Source organism: Chaetura pelagica, unplaced genomic scaffold (assembly GCF_000747805.2).
Source record: "Chaetura pelagica isolate M959 unplaced genomic scaffold, ChaPel_1.0 scaffold297, whole genome shotgun sequence".
Lineage (NCBI taxonomy): Eukaryota > Metazoa > Chordata > Aves > Apodiformes > Apodidae > Chaetura > Chaetura pelagica.
Genome location: NW_009953965.1, coordinates 67,153 through 77,491, shown reverse-complemented (window position 1 = coordinate 77,491; position 10,339 = coordinate 67,153). Strand labels below are relative to the sequence as shown.

The 10,339-nt window shown below is 56.6% G+C and overlaps 1 protein-coding gene across 1 annotated transcript in view; it reads left to right on the top strand.

Moving 5' to 3' along the window:
* The window catches only part of LOC104392718 (1-phosphatidylinositol 4,5-bisphosphate phosphodiesterase gamma-1-like), a 34,385-nt gene that overhangs the window by 11,184 nt on the left and 12,862 nt on the right, over positions 1–10,339 (top strand). Inside the window, exons 2-9 of the mRNA XM_010002149.1 lie at positions 21–138; positions 906–1,072; positions 8,167–8,316; positions 8,402–8,495; positions 8,608–8,655; positions 9,382–9,466; positions 9,601–9,681; positions 9,773–9,807. Coding sequence (XP_010000451.1) covers positions 21–138; positions 906–1,072; positions 8,167–8,316; positions 8,402–8,495; positions 8,608–8,655; positions 9,382–9,466; positions 9,601–9,681; positions 9,773–9,807 — 778 coding nt within the window. The remainder of the gene's footprint in view (positions 1–20; positions 139–905; positions 1,073–8,166; positions 8,317–8,401; positions 8,496–8,607; positions 8,656–9,381; positions 9,467–9,600; positions 9,682–9,772; positions 9,808–10,339) is intronic.

Genomic DNA, 10,339 nt, shown 5'->3' with positions numbered 1-10,339 from the left:
TCTTCCTCTTCCCCTGGCAGCCCCCCCCAAGGAGCCACTGCTGATGTGCAGGTCAAACAACTACCCAAAGGGTTTCTACTGCAGCTGGCACCTGCCCACCCCCACCTACATCCCCAACTCCTTCAACATCTCTGTCATGTAAGTGCCCAGCAGGGAATGGTGCAGCAATACTTTTTGTCCCTGCAGCCTGGAGCAGGTCCCAAGCAGCGCCCTGAAGTGTCTGGGCAACAGGTCTGACCTGTGCTGAGCATATGGGATAAGTGTCCCAAAAATGGGCCTGGGGACAATGCACCAGACACAAACTGGATGCTTGTCACTGGGGCTTTGTCCCAAGAAAGTTCCAGTTTTCCCAGAGAGGAGCGGGAAAGTCCCCAACTCCCTGGCACCTTTTCCAAGCCCACCAAGCCTATCCTCTCTGCACCAGTTTTCCACTGTGGAGGTTGTGCCTGCTGTTTTTTGGTGCATTTGGTCCCTTCTACTCTATGCTGGCTGTGGCCTTCACCTAGAACTAGCCATGGCAGGGCATCATCTCCCACCGTGTGCCCTTGGCACAGCCCTTATATGGTGCCGTGCATTAGCTCCTGGGGTCCCTGTCACCAGGAGAAAGGAGAACCAGTTCCTCTTTCTGGAGGCACAGAGTTCAACCCCAACCCCAGCAGGGTCTCATGCTTTCTTTGGGACCAATGTTAGGATATTCACTCGAGTCTCTGTGTGGGATTAGGATAAGATGTCACACGCATGAGCCTGCAAAATTCCCCGGCAGGAGGAAAGTGTCCCTTTGGCTGTGGAAGGGGCAGGTGCACGAGGGGACGTAGCACTGCTCCTTCTGCCTCCAGTGGCATGGGTGCATCCCCACCCCAAGCACTGCCCTGTAAGTAACAGCTCTTCTTGCCCCTGCTTTCCAGACACGGCACGAAAGAGATGGTCTGCGAGAAGGATGTCTTGCCCAAAAACAGATGTCACATCAGATACCTCCAGCTCTTCTCGACGGTGAAGTACAAGGTGACTCTGACAGTCACGAATGCCTTGGGCAAAAACTCCACCACTCTCACCTTTGACGAGTTCGCCATAGGTAACTTCCACGGCACCAACTGGCCCCTCCAGGAGGGTGTTGGGGTTGGCGTGCTCTGCTGGGGCCAGGGAAGGGGCAGGCTCTCCAAGTGCAGCCTCTGCCTGTCCATGCATGAGGTGGAACCGGGGTGTGAGCCACGCTGTCATTGTCCTCATGCCTGTCCTGATTCTTCTGGCCCTGCTGTAAGTGGTGCCAGCACCTGAGCATCCCTAGAGACCTGCTGGGGCTGGGAACCTGCTGGGGACTGGGGACAGCAGGACTGGGGACCTGCTGGGGACTGGGGACCTGCTGGGGACCTGTTGAGGAGTGGCCACTCGTCTTGGGGTGCCTGGCTGTGGGATGCCTGGCCACAGTGGGATGTTCTACCATAGTGGGGTGCCTGGCTGTGGTGGGATGTTCTACCATGGTTGGGTGGCTGGCTTTGGGGTGCCTGGTTATGATGGGATGTTCTACCATAGCGGGGTGCCTGGTCACAGTGGGATGTTCTACCATGGTGGGGTGCCTGGCTGTGGTGGGATATTGTACCATGGTTGGGTGCCTGGCTGTGGGATGCCTGGTCACAGTGGGATGTCCTGTTGTGGTGGGATGCAGGGCCATGGTGGGGTCTCTGGCCATGGTAGGGTTCCTGGACACAGTCAGGTGCCCTGCCATGGTGGGATGCCCAGAGGTATAAAAGCAGGAGCTGCTGGGCTGGGCAATCCCTGATCTCCTCCATCCCAACTTGTCTGTCCCATAACTTGCCTTGGGGCTCAAGCTGCTGCCACCTCATCCCTTGGGGCTTTCAACCCTCCCTGGCAAGGAGGACCCAGCCACCACCTTGCCTGCTCACAGTGCTTTGAACCCCAAAAATGGGGTGCTCGGGGCTGATGGGGCAGGCAGCAGCACGGGGTGGGCCCATGCAGTGTGGCTTCACTGGTGGCTAGTAGGCTGTTGGGTCATAATCCCAGCACCAAGGTTTGGTGGGACCTAGAGTCCTGGTGCTCATTACCTCCTTACTTGTTACCTCCAGACTTCCCACCTCCTCTTAAATTCAGCCAATGGATGAAAACACAAGGTTGGGGTGACACCATCACCCCACAGCCCCACATGAGAAGGAATCCATCTTTGGGGTATCTTCTCACCTGGACAATGGCAAAGCCCACTCTGCAGGCTTAGGAGGTGACAGGAGCCTTTTCCCAAGGAGGCCTCAGGTGGATGTCCTTAAAAATCACCCAACAACCCACCCCAAAATCTCCACCCATGGCTGATTTTGCTTAAGATGAGGCAAAACCTCCAGGAGGGTTCAACTCCTGCTTGGAGAGGCTGACCCCAAGCCAGGCTGGTGGCCATGGCCAGGTTTTGAGCTAGGAAGGAGGGTGGCACCTGGAGAGGAGCATCGACAGCATCTGTGCTTGTCTAGACCTGCTGGGCAGGGGAGCAGGTTTTGTGTGAGGAGGAGGGATGGATGAAGGCAGGAAGGGCACCCATTTGGTATTTTGGTCCTCATGAGGAAGAGCTTGTTCTCCACTCATGGAAGTAACACTTTTCCAGTGCCTTTTGTTTTCCCTTGCTGCACCAGAACAAGGCCTTGGGTTGCTCCTGATGCCCTGCCTCAGTTTCCCCACTGACACCTTGGGATCTGGCTTCTCCCATGTGATGGTGCAAAGCCCCCCATGAAAATGAGTGGGCATCATCCAAGGTCACCCAGAAGGGGGAAAAAAATGGAAAACACCTCTGGAAATAGCACAGTCCTACCATCCAACCCCACCACCTTCTTCCTCCAGCCCTGGGTGGGAGCAATTTTGGTCTTGCTGCTGGGATGGAGCATCTGGAGCACCCAGAGGGTGGTTGGGCACTGGAACAAGGTCCCCAGGGAAGTGGTCACAGCATCAAACCTGCTCAAGAAGCCTTTGGATGATGCTCTTAGGGCACATGGGATGATTCTTGGGGTGCCCTACACAGGAACAGGAGTTGGACTTGGTGATCCTGATGAGTGCCTTCCAAGTCAGCAGATTCTATGACCTTCACCCCCACGTCCAGCCCTGCTCCATGTTTCCATAAAATCAGTCACCATGACTTCATGGAAGTGTTGGGATCTCCTGTTCATCCCCAGGGTCTCGTCCCCACCTCACGTCCGACCTGACACCTGCCCAGGACAATTTCAATCCCTCCTTCATCCTTGCAGAGGGACAACTGGCAGTCCTGATGTCTCTGTTGTGGGTTGACAGGGCCAGGACACAGCTCCTGGCTCTCCCTGAGACACCTGGTGCTAATGACACCCTTCGTTAAGTGATGGGGTCTTCTCTAGTGTCGCCTCCAAAATTAACCTCATCCTGGAAGGTTTTCCAGCTCATCACCCTCAGCAGATCCTGGTCCTCAGGGCAAGGGTGAATTCCAGTGAAAACCAGCCCCAAAGGGACCTTTGCAAGAAGTGGAAAGAAATAGGGATGATGGCAGCACCCAGGAGCATTCCAGAGGGGTGGTTTGCCATGGTGACAACTCATTGGGATCTCACCTCCAGCCTCATGAATGAGACATAGGACCTTTTGGGGAGGAGAACATCCAGGTGGGGATTGATGCTGCCCCACCAGGAGGAAATCTCAATTTACATCTTGTATTTAAATATTTTATTTCATTTTAAATCAGCTTCAGGGGATGTGACCACCTGGTCCCCACCATCCGGGAGGGTCTGAGCTGCCTGGTGTCCCACAAGGATTGAGGTGAACACAAGGGGACATGGGTCATGTCACCACAGCTCTGCCCAGGCCAGCAGGTTTTCCCTTAACACCTCTGGAAATAGCACAGTCCTGCATCCAACCCCACCAGCTTCTTCCTCCAGCCCTGGCTGGGAGCAATCTTGGTCTTGCTGCTGGGATGGAGCCTCTGGAGCACCCAGAGGTGCTCCACCCCCTCCAGCTGCTTCGTTTTGCTTTCCTCCTAACACATGAAGAAAATTCCCAGGCTCTCACCATCCTAAAAAGCCACCAGCCAGACCCTGGCCCTGCATCATCTTCCCATCATCCTGATGTCTGGAGCCCCCTGAGCACGCGCTGCTCCCGCTGCATTGAGAAGAGAAGAAGGATTTTCGCAGCTGGAAGCGACTTCCAGAGCGTTTTAATCACCCGGGACCCCTGAGACAATGCAGGGAGGAGTTTGGAGACATAGTTCTGACATGATCTGCTGCAGATCCTCTGCAGATGTGGTTTCCAGGAAGCTGCTGCCTGCCTTGCATTGTGCAGCCCCGCGCCGCTCCCTCCTCCCTGGCTCGGAATCAATCACAGCATCACCAAGGCAGGAAAAGACCTTTCAGACCATCAAGTCCAGCCTGTGACCAGCACCCCCACATCTCCAGACCATGGCACCAAGTGCCACCTCCAGCCTTTCCTTGAACACCTCCAGGGATGGTGACTCCAACACTTCCCTGGGAAGTCTGTTCCAATGTCTGATCACCCTCTCCATGAGGAAGTGCTTCCTGATATCCAACCTAACCCTCCCCTGGAGCAGCTTCAGGCCAGGCCCTCTCATCCTGTCACTGGTTGCCTGGAAAAAGAGCCCCACCCTACCTGACTAAACCTCCCTTCAGGTGGTTGGAGAGAGTGAGAAGGTCCCCCCTGAGCCTCCTCCTCTCCAGGCTGAACAACCCCAGCTCCCTCAGGCTCTCACTGTCAGACTTTCCATCAGGTCCCTTCCCCAGCCGCGTTGTCTCCCCTCGACCTGGTCCAGCACCTCAAGGTCCTTCTTGCATGAGGGGCCCAGAGCTGGACACAGGACTCAAGGAGAGGCCTCCCCAGAGCTCAGCACAGGGGAGAATCCCCTCCCTGCTCCTGCTGGCCACACCATTCCTGAGAGAAGCCAGGATGCCACTGGCCTCCTGGGTCACCTGGGCAGGCTGCTGGCTCATCTTCAACCAGCTGTCACCCAGTGCTCCCAGTTCCCTCCCTGCTGGGCTGCTCTCCAGCCACTCTTCCCCAAGTCTGTAGCTCTGCCTGGGGTTATTGTGGCTTGTCACGGGGCTTCTTGCCCTGTGGGGAAGGACTTGGGGACACTGGTGGATGAAAATCTGGACATGAGCTGGCAATGTGAGCCTCTAGCCCAGAAATCAACCATGTCCTGGGCTGCATCCCCAGCAGCATGGCCAGGAGGACAAAGGAGGGGGTTCTTCCCCTTCTTCTCTGCTGTGGTGAGACCCACCTGGAGCACTGTGTCCAGCTCTGGGGTCCCCAACATGAGAAGGACATGGAGCTGTTGGAGAGAGTCCGGAGGAGGCTATGGAGGTGATCCAAGGGCTGGAGCAGCTCTGCTCTGGAGCCAGGCTGGGAGAGTTGGGGTGTTCAGCCTGGAGAAGAGAAGGCTCCAGGGAGACCTTCTTGTGGCTTTTCAATACCTAAAGGGGACTGATGAGAAACATGGGGAGGGACTTTTTACCACGTCCTATAGCGACAGGATGAGGGGTGATGGTTTTAAATTCAGAGAGGGGAGATTCAGACTAGATCTAAGCAAGAAGTTTGTTATGCTGAGGGTGGTGAGACACTGGTCCAGGTTGCCTGGAGAGGTGGCAGATGCCCCATCCCTGGGAACACTCAAGGTCAGGTTGAACAGGACTCTAAGCAACCTGATATCCCTGCAGATATTCCTGCCCACGGCAGGGATGTTGGGCTAGATGGTCTGCAAAGGTTCCTTCCAATCCAAACCATAGAGTCATAGAATGTTTAGGTTGGAAAGGGCCTTTAAAAGTCACCTCGTGACACTTAAAGCTCACCTAGTGACCTTTAAAACCTTTCTAGTGACCTTTTAGACCCTTCTGTGATGCTGTGGAGTGGACTTTGAGCAACCTGAGATAGATGAAGTTATCACTGCTCATTGCACAGGGGTTGGACTGGGTGACTTTTAAAGGTCCCTTCCAGCCTGATTCCATGGTTCTGTGACTATTGGCAGCACCCAGAGGTTGCTGGTTCCTGGTGGCATTGGACTGGGGAAGGTGGATGTGTCGGGACTTGTTGGCAGAGTCTTGATGACCACCAGGTCTGTCACCCTGTGGACGGGCAGGTTTTGGGGATGAACTTCTGCTTTTTAACCTATAAACCTGGTTTTGCCCCCAAATATCTGCCTGTTTGCACCAAAGAGGTTTGACTTGGAGCCACAGGGTCAGCACAGGGACAGCAACAGCCTTTCATTCCTGGAGATCCAGCCCCAAAACAAAGCACACACGGGAGCACAGACCTCCTGAGGGTCACTTGTCCTAAAATCCCACCCCAATCCATGGCATTTGGCTCATGGTCACCCACCCAGGGAAGGCTGGATAAAGCCTCCAGTGTTTCCCAGAGCTTTTCAGCCAAGAAAAACCGCTCTGCACCTTTTTTTTTCTGGCTCCACCAGCCCCCCCTCTCCCCTCATCCCTTTTTCCTCCCTGCCTCCGGTTTTTCTTTGTCCCCTTTGGATCAGGCTGAGGGTTTCTGTCCAGGCACCAGCACGTCTGCACCCTTCCCCAGCCTCCACATCGGAAAACAGGCTGGAAATTCTTCGGGAAATGACCCATTTCCTCAGCAGGACAATACCCAGGCTCTGTGGTCCAGCCTCCCTGGATCTCCCAAAGCTCTTTTTCCGGCCCTGGTGGAGGACAAAGCTACCACAAAGCTACCACGGGCTGATGCTCATGTTCTCCAGAACAACTTTGAGTCTCGTTACTAATCTCATCACGTTATCTTTCTGCTCCCAGTGGGACTGTGTCTGCTTGGCAAAAGCCAAGGGATTTGGGAATCTCCCTGGGCAACTTTTAGGAAGATCGTGGTCCGGAAACCCAACCCTCCCGCCGGCCGAGCTTTATATAGCAAGATAATGAGGGAGCAGGAGCAGCAGGAAAGGAACGCCCTGTGGGCCCAGCTGCTGGGTCTCCAAATTGCCACCTTTGGGCAGATGGCTTCAATTAAAAAGATGAGCTCAGCCTGCCCCACAGCGGGGGCTGGCTTGGGAAGGAGAAGGCAGGAGGAGGGGTGGCTGGAGATGGGCTGGTTGGGGTGGGGAGGGATGAGGTTGGAGGACACGTGGTGCTGGTAAAGCTTTGGGGTGGATGGGCAGCACTGTGGGGACACAGCATCCTGGGGATGGCCCTGGAGGACACATGGCCATGGCACCCATGGTGCTGCCATGCAGGTGCAGAAGTGCTGCAGGGATGTGCTGTCCTGGGGACAGGGAAGTCCCTGGAGGATACATGGCCATGGCACCCATGGTGCTGCCATGCAGGTGCAGAAGTGCTGCAGGGATGTGCTGTCCTGGGGACAGGGAAGTCCCTGGAGGATACATGGCCATGGCACCCATGGTGCTGCCATGCAGGTGCAGAAGTGCTGCAGGGATGTGCTGTCCTGGGGACAGGGAAGTCCCTGGAGGATACATGGCCATGGCACCCATGGTGCTGCCATGCAGGTGCAGAAGTGCTGCAGGGATGTGCTGTCCTGGGGACAGGGAAGTCCCTGGAGGATACATGGCCATGGCACCCATGGTGCTGCCATGCAGGTGCAGAAGTGCTGCAGGGATGTGCTGTCCTGGGGACAGGGAAGTCCCTGGAGGATACATGGCCATGGCACCCATGGTGCTGCCATGCAGGTGCAGAAGTGCTGCAGGGATGTGCTGTCCTGGGGACAGGGAAGTCCCTGGAGGATACATGGCCATGGCACCCATGGTGCTGCCATGCAGGTGCAGAAGTGCTGCAGGGATGTGCTGTCCTGGGGACAGGGAAGTCCCTGGAGGATACATGGCCATGGCACCCATGGTGCTGTCCTGCACCAACGGGCAGTGCCAACTGGGATGTCCCATGTCTGGGGACACAGTTCCTTGAAGGGCATGCCATACCCACAGTGCCATGACACTAGCAGGCACTTCACTGGAGGGTAGTGGGGACATATCTCTCTAGAGCACCCACAAACACCATCACTCACCTGTGGGTACAACCCTGGGGACACCCCATCCGGGTGGGACAAGGCACCCCAGAGGCTGTGCGGTCTCCTGCAATCCCATCTCCCCCAGCATCCCCGAGCCCCACACGTGGGTCTGTGGTAGCAGGGTGGCTTGGGGACAGTCCCACGTCCCTCTTTTCTCTCCCCCCACCCCCCCTCCCACAGTTGACATTCGGGAGATCAAGGAGATCCGCCTGGGGAAGAACTCGCGGGACTTCGAGCGCTACCCCGAGGACGCTCGCAAGCTGGACTTCACCATGTGCTTCATCGTCCTCTACGGGATGGACTTCAGGCTGAGGACACTCAGCGTGGCTGGTGTGTGGGTTTTCTGAAGCCACCCTTGGGCTCCCACCCCTCGCCCAGCCCTCCCATCTCACCATCCCTCCTCTTCCTCCCCCAGCGTTCTGCGAGGAGGACATCAACCTGTGGATAACGGGCCTCAACTGGCTGGTGGTGGACACCCAGAAAGCCCAGACCCCTCTGCAGATTGAGAGGTGAGGAAGGACCAGCAGGTCCCATTTCCCAGTCCCTGTACGGGGAACAAACCCACCCTAAGTTGGGTCCTCTTCGGGTCTGAGTCATGTCTGTCCATCCCTTCCTTCCCAGGTGGCTGCGGAAACAGTTTGATGGGATGGACCGGTCACGGGAAGGCAGGTGAGCACCATCATGGGCTTGTGTGAGAGGTGACCAGGGGGTTCAGCTGGACCAGTTCACTCCCCACGGTTACACCCCAGATCTGGAGGCTGAGCCAGGCTGGGAGCAGGGGTGGTGGGACCAGGTAGTACCAGGTTCCTGAAGGCACCAAAATTCAGAGACTCAGGTCCCCTTCTTGCTGTCGTAGGAACCATGGGGACCCCAATGTCCCCGTGCCCAGCTGCTGCATTTCCACTAGTGCCAGGAGGGGCTGGACCATTATTGCAGCCCATAAACATCTTCCCAAATCAGGAAGTCCCCAAAATCAAGTGAATTTGGCTGTGACGATGGGGATGGGCATCACCTCCAGATGAGATGATGGTTTTGAGCACCTGAGTGGTTCTTGGAGATGCTCCATCTCCTCAACCTTCTGTTCCCACTCATGCCAGACCCCATATATTTAGGAGTCATAGAATCATAGAATCTTAGGGGCTGGAAGGGACCTCGAGAGATCATCTAGTCCAACCCCCCTGCCAGAGCAGGGTCACCTAGAGTACATCACACAGGAAAGTCCTATGCTGCTTTTGGGGTCCACAGCCCAGTAGGGTGGAATCACCACACCAGAGACCACACTGGCACCAGGCCGTGGGGTGGGACCCTCAGTGTTGGGAGCCAGGACCCATGCAGGGGTTGTCCAACCTCTGAGGGGTCAGACCTGTGCCCTGATGCCAAGTCACCCTCCCGCAGCATCACGGTGAAGGACCTGAAGGCCATGCTGCCCCAGGTGAACTACCGTGTGCCCAACATGAGGTTCCTGCGGGACAAGCTCGTGGTAAGGACACCCCAGATGCCCCAACTATGTGGGGAGGAGATCCTTGAGTCCCTGCAGCCAGACTGGAGCTGGTCCTGGTGTCACTGGCTCCAGTCAGGTGGCCCTGCTCTTACACATCACCCTGTCTCTGGCAGGAGGTGGAAGTCAGGAACGAGATGACCTTCTCCCACTTCATCCAGTTCTACAAAAACCTGATGTTTGATGCACAGAAGTCGGTAAGAGCCACGGCTTGTCCTCCTGAGCATCCCCCACCCACTGTGCCATGTCCCCAACCAGCTGAGCCTGGTCCCTTCCTTTGCCATGCAGGTCATCGAGCAGCTGGAGCTTTCCTTCCCCTTGCGGTGAGTTCCTGGGAGCCCCACGGCTCCTGTCTGGGCCAAACCTCCAAGGGTTGGGTCATAACATCATCAAATGCTTTGGCTTGGACCTTAAAGCCCACCCAGTCCCACCCCTGCATGGGCAGGGACACCTCCCAGCAGCCCAGGCTGCTCCAAGCCCCATCCAACCTGCCCTTCAACACTGCCAGGGATGGGGCAGCCACAGCTTCTCTGGGCAACCTGGGCCAGGGTCTCCCCACCCTCACAGCCCAGAATTTCTCCCTCACATCTCATCTCCAGCTCCCTCTTCTAGCTGGAAACCCTTCCCTCTGCTCCCATCCCTCCCTGCCCTTGTCCCAAGCCCCTCCCCAGCTTTCCTGGAGCCCCTAAAGTGTCCCCCCACTCCATCAGGTGGATAATAAAGCCGGGTTGTGGGGCAGAGCTGGGGGAGAGTGGAGGGTCAGGGTATTCCTATGGCCCTGGAGCATCTCCCAGTGTTGGGATGGGTTTGGGGTGGAAGGGAATGGCACAGGTGGACTTGAGGGGTGGGGATGGA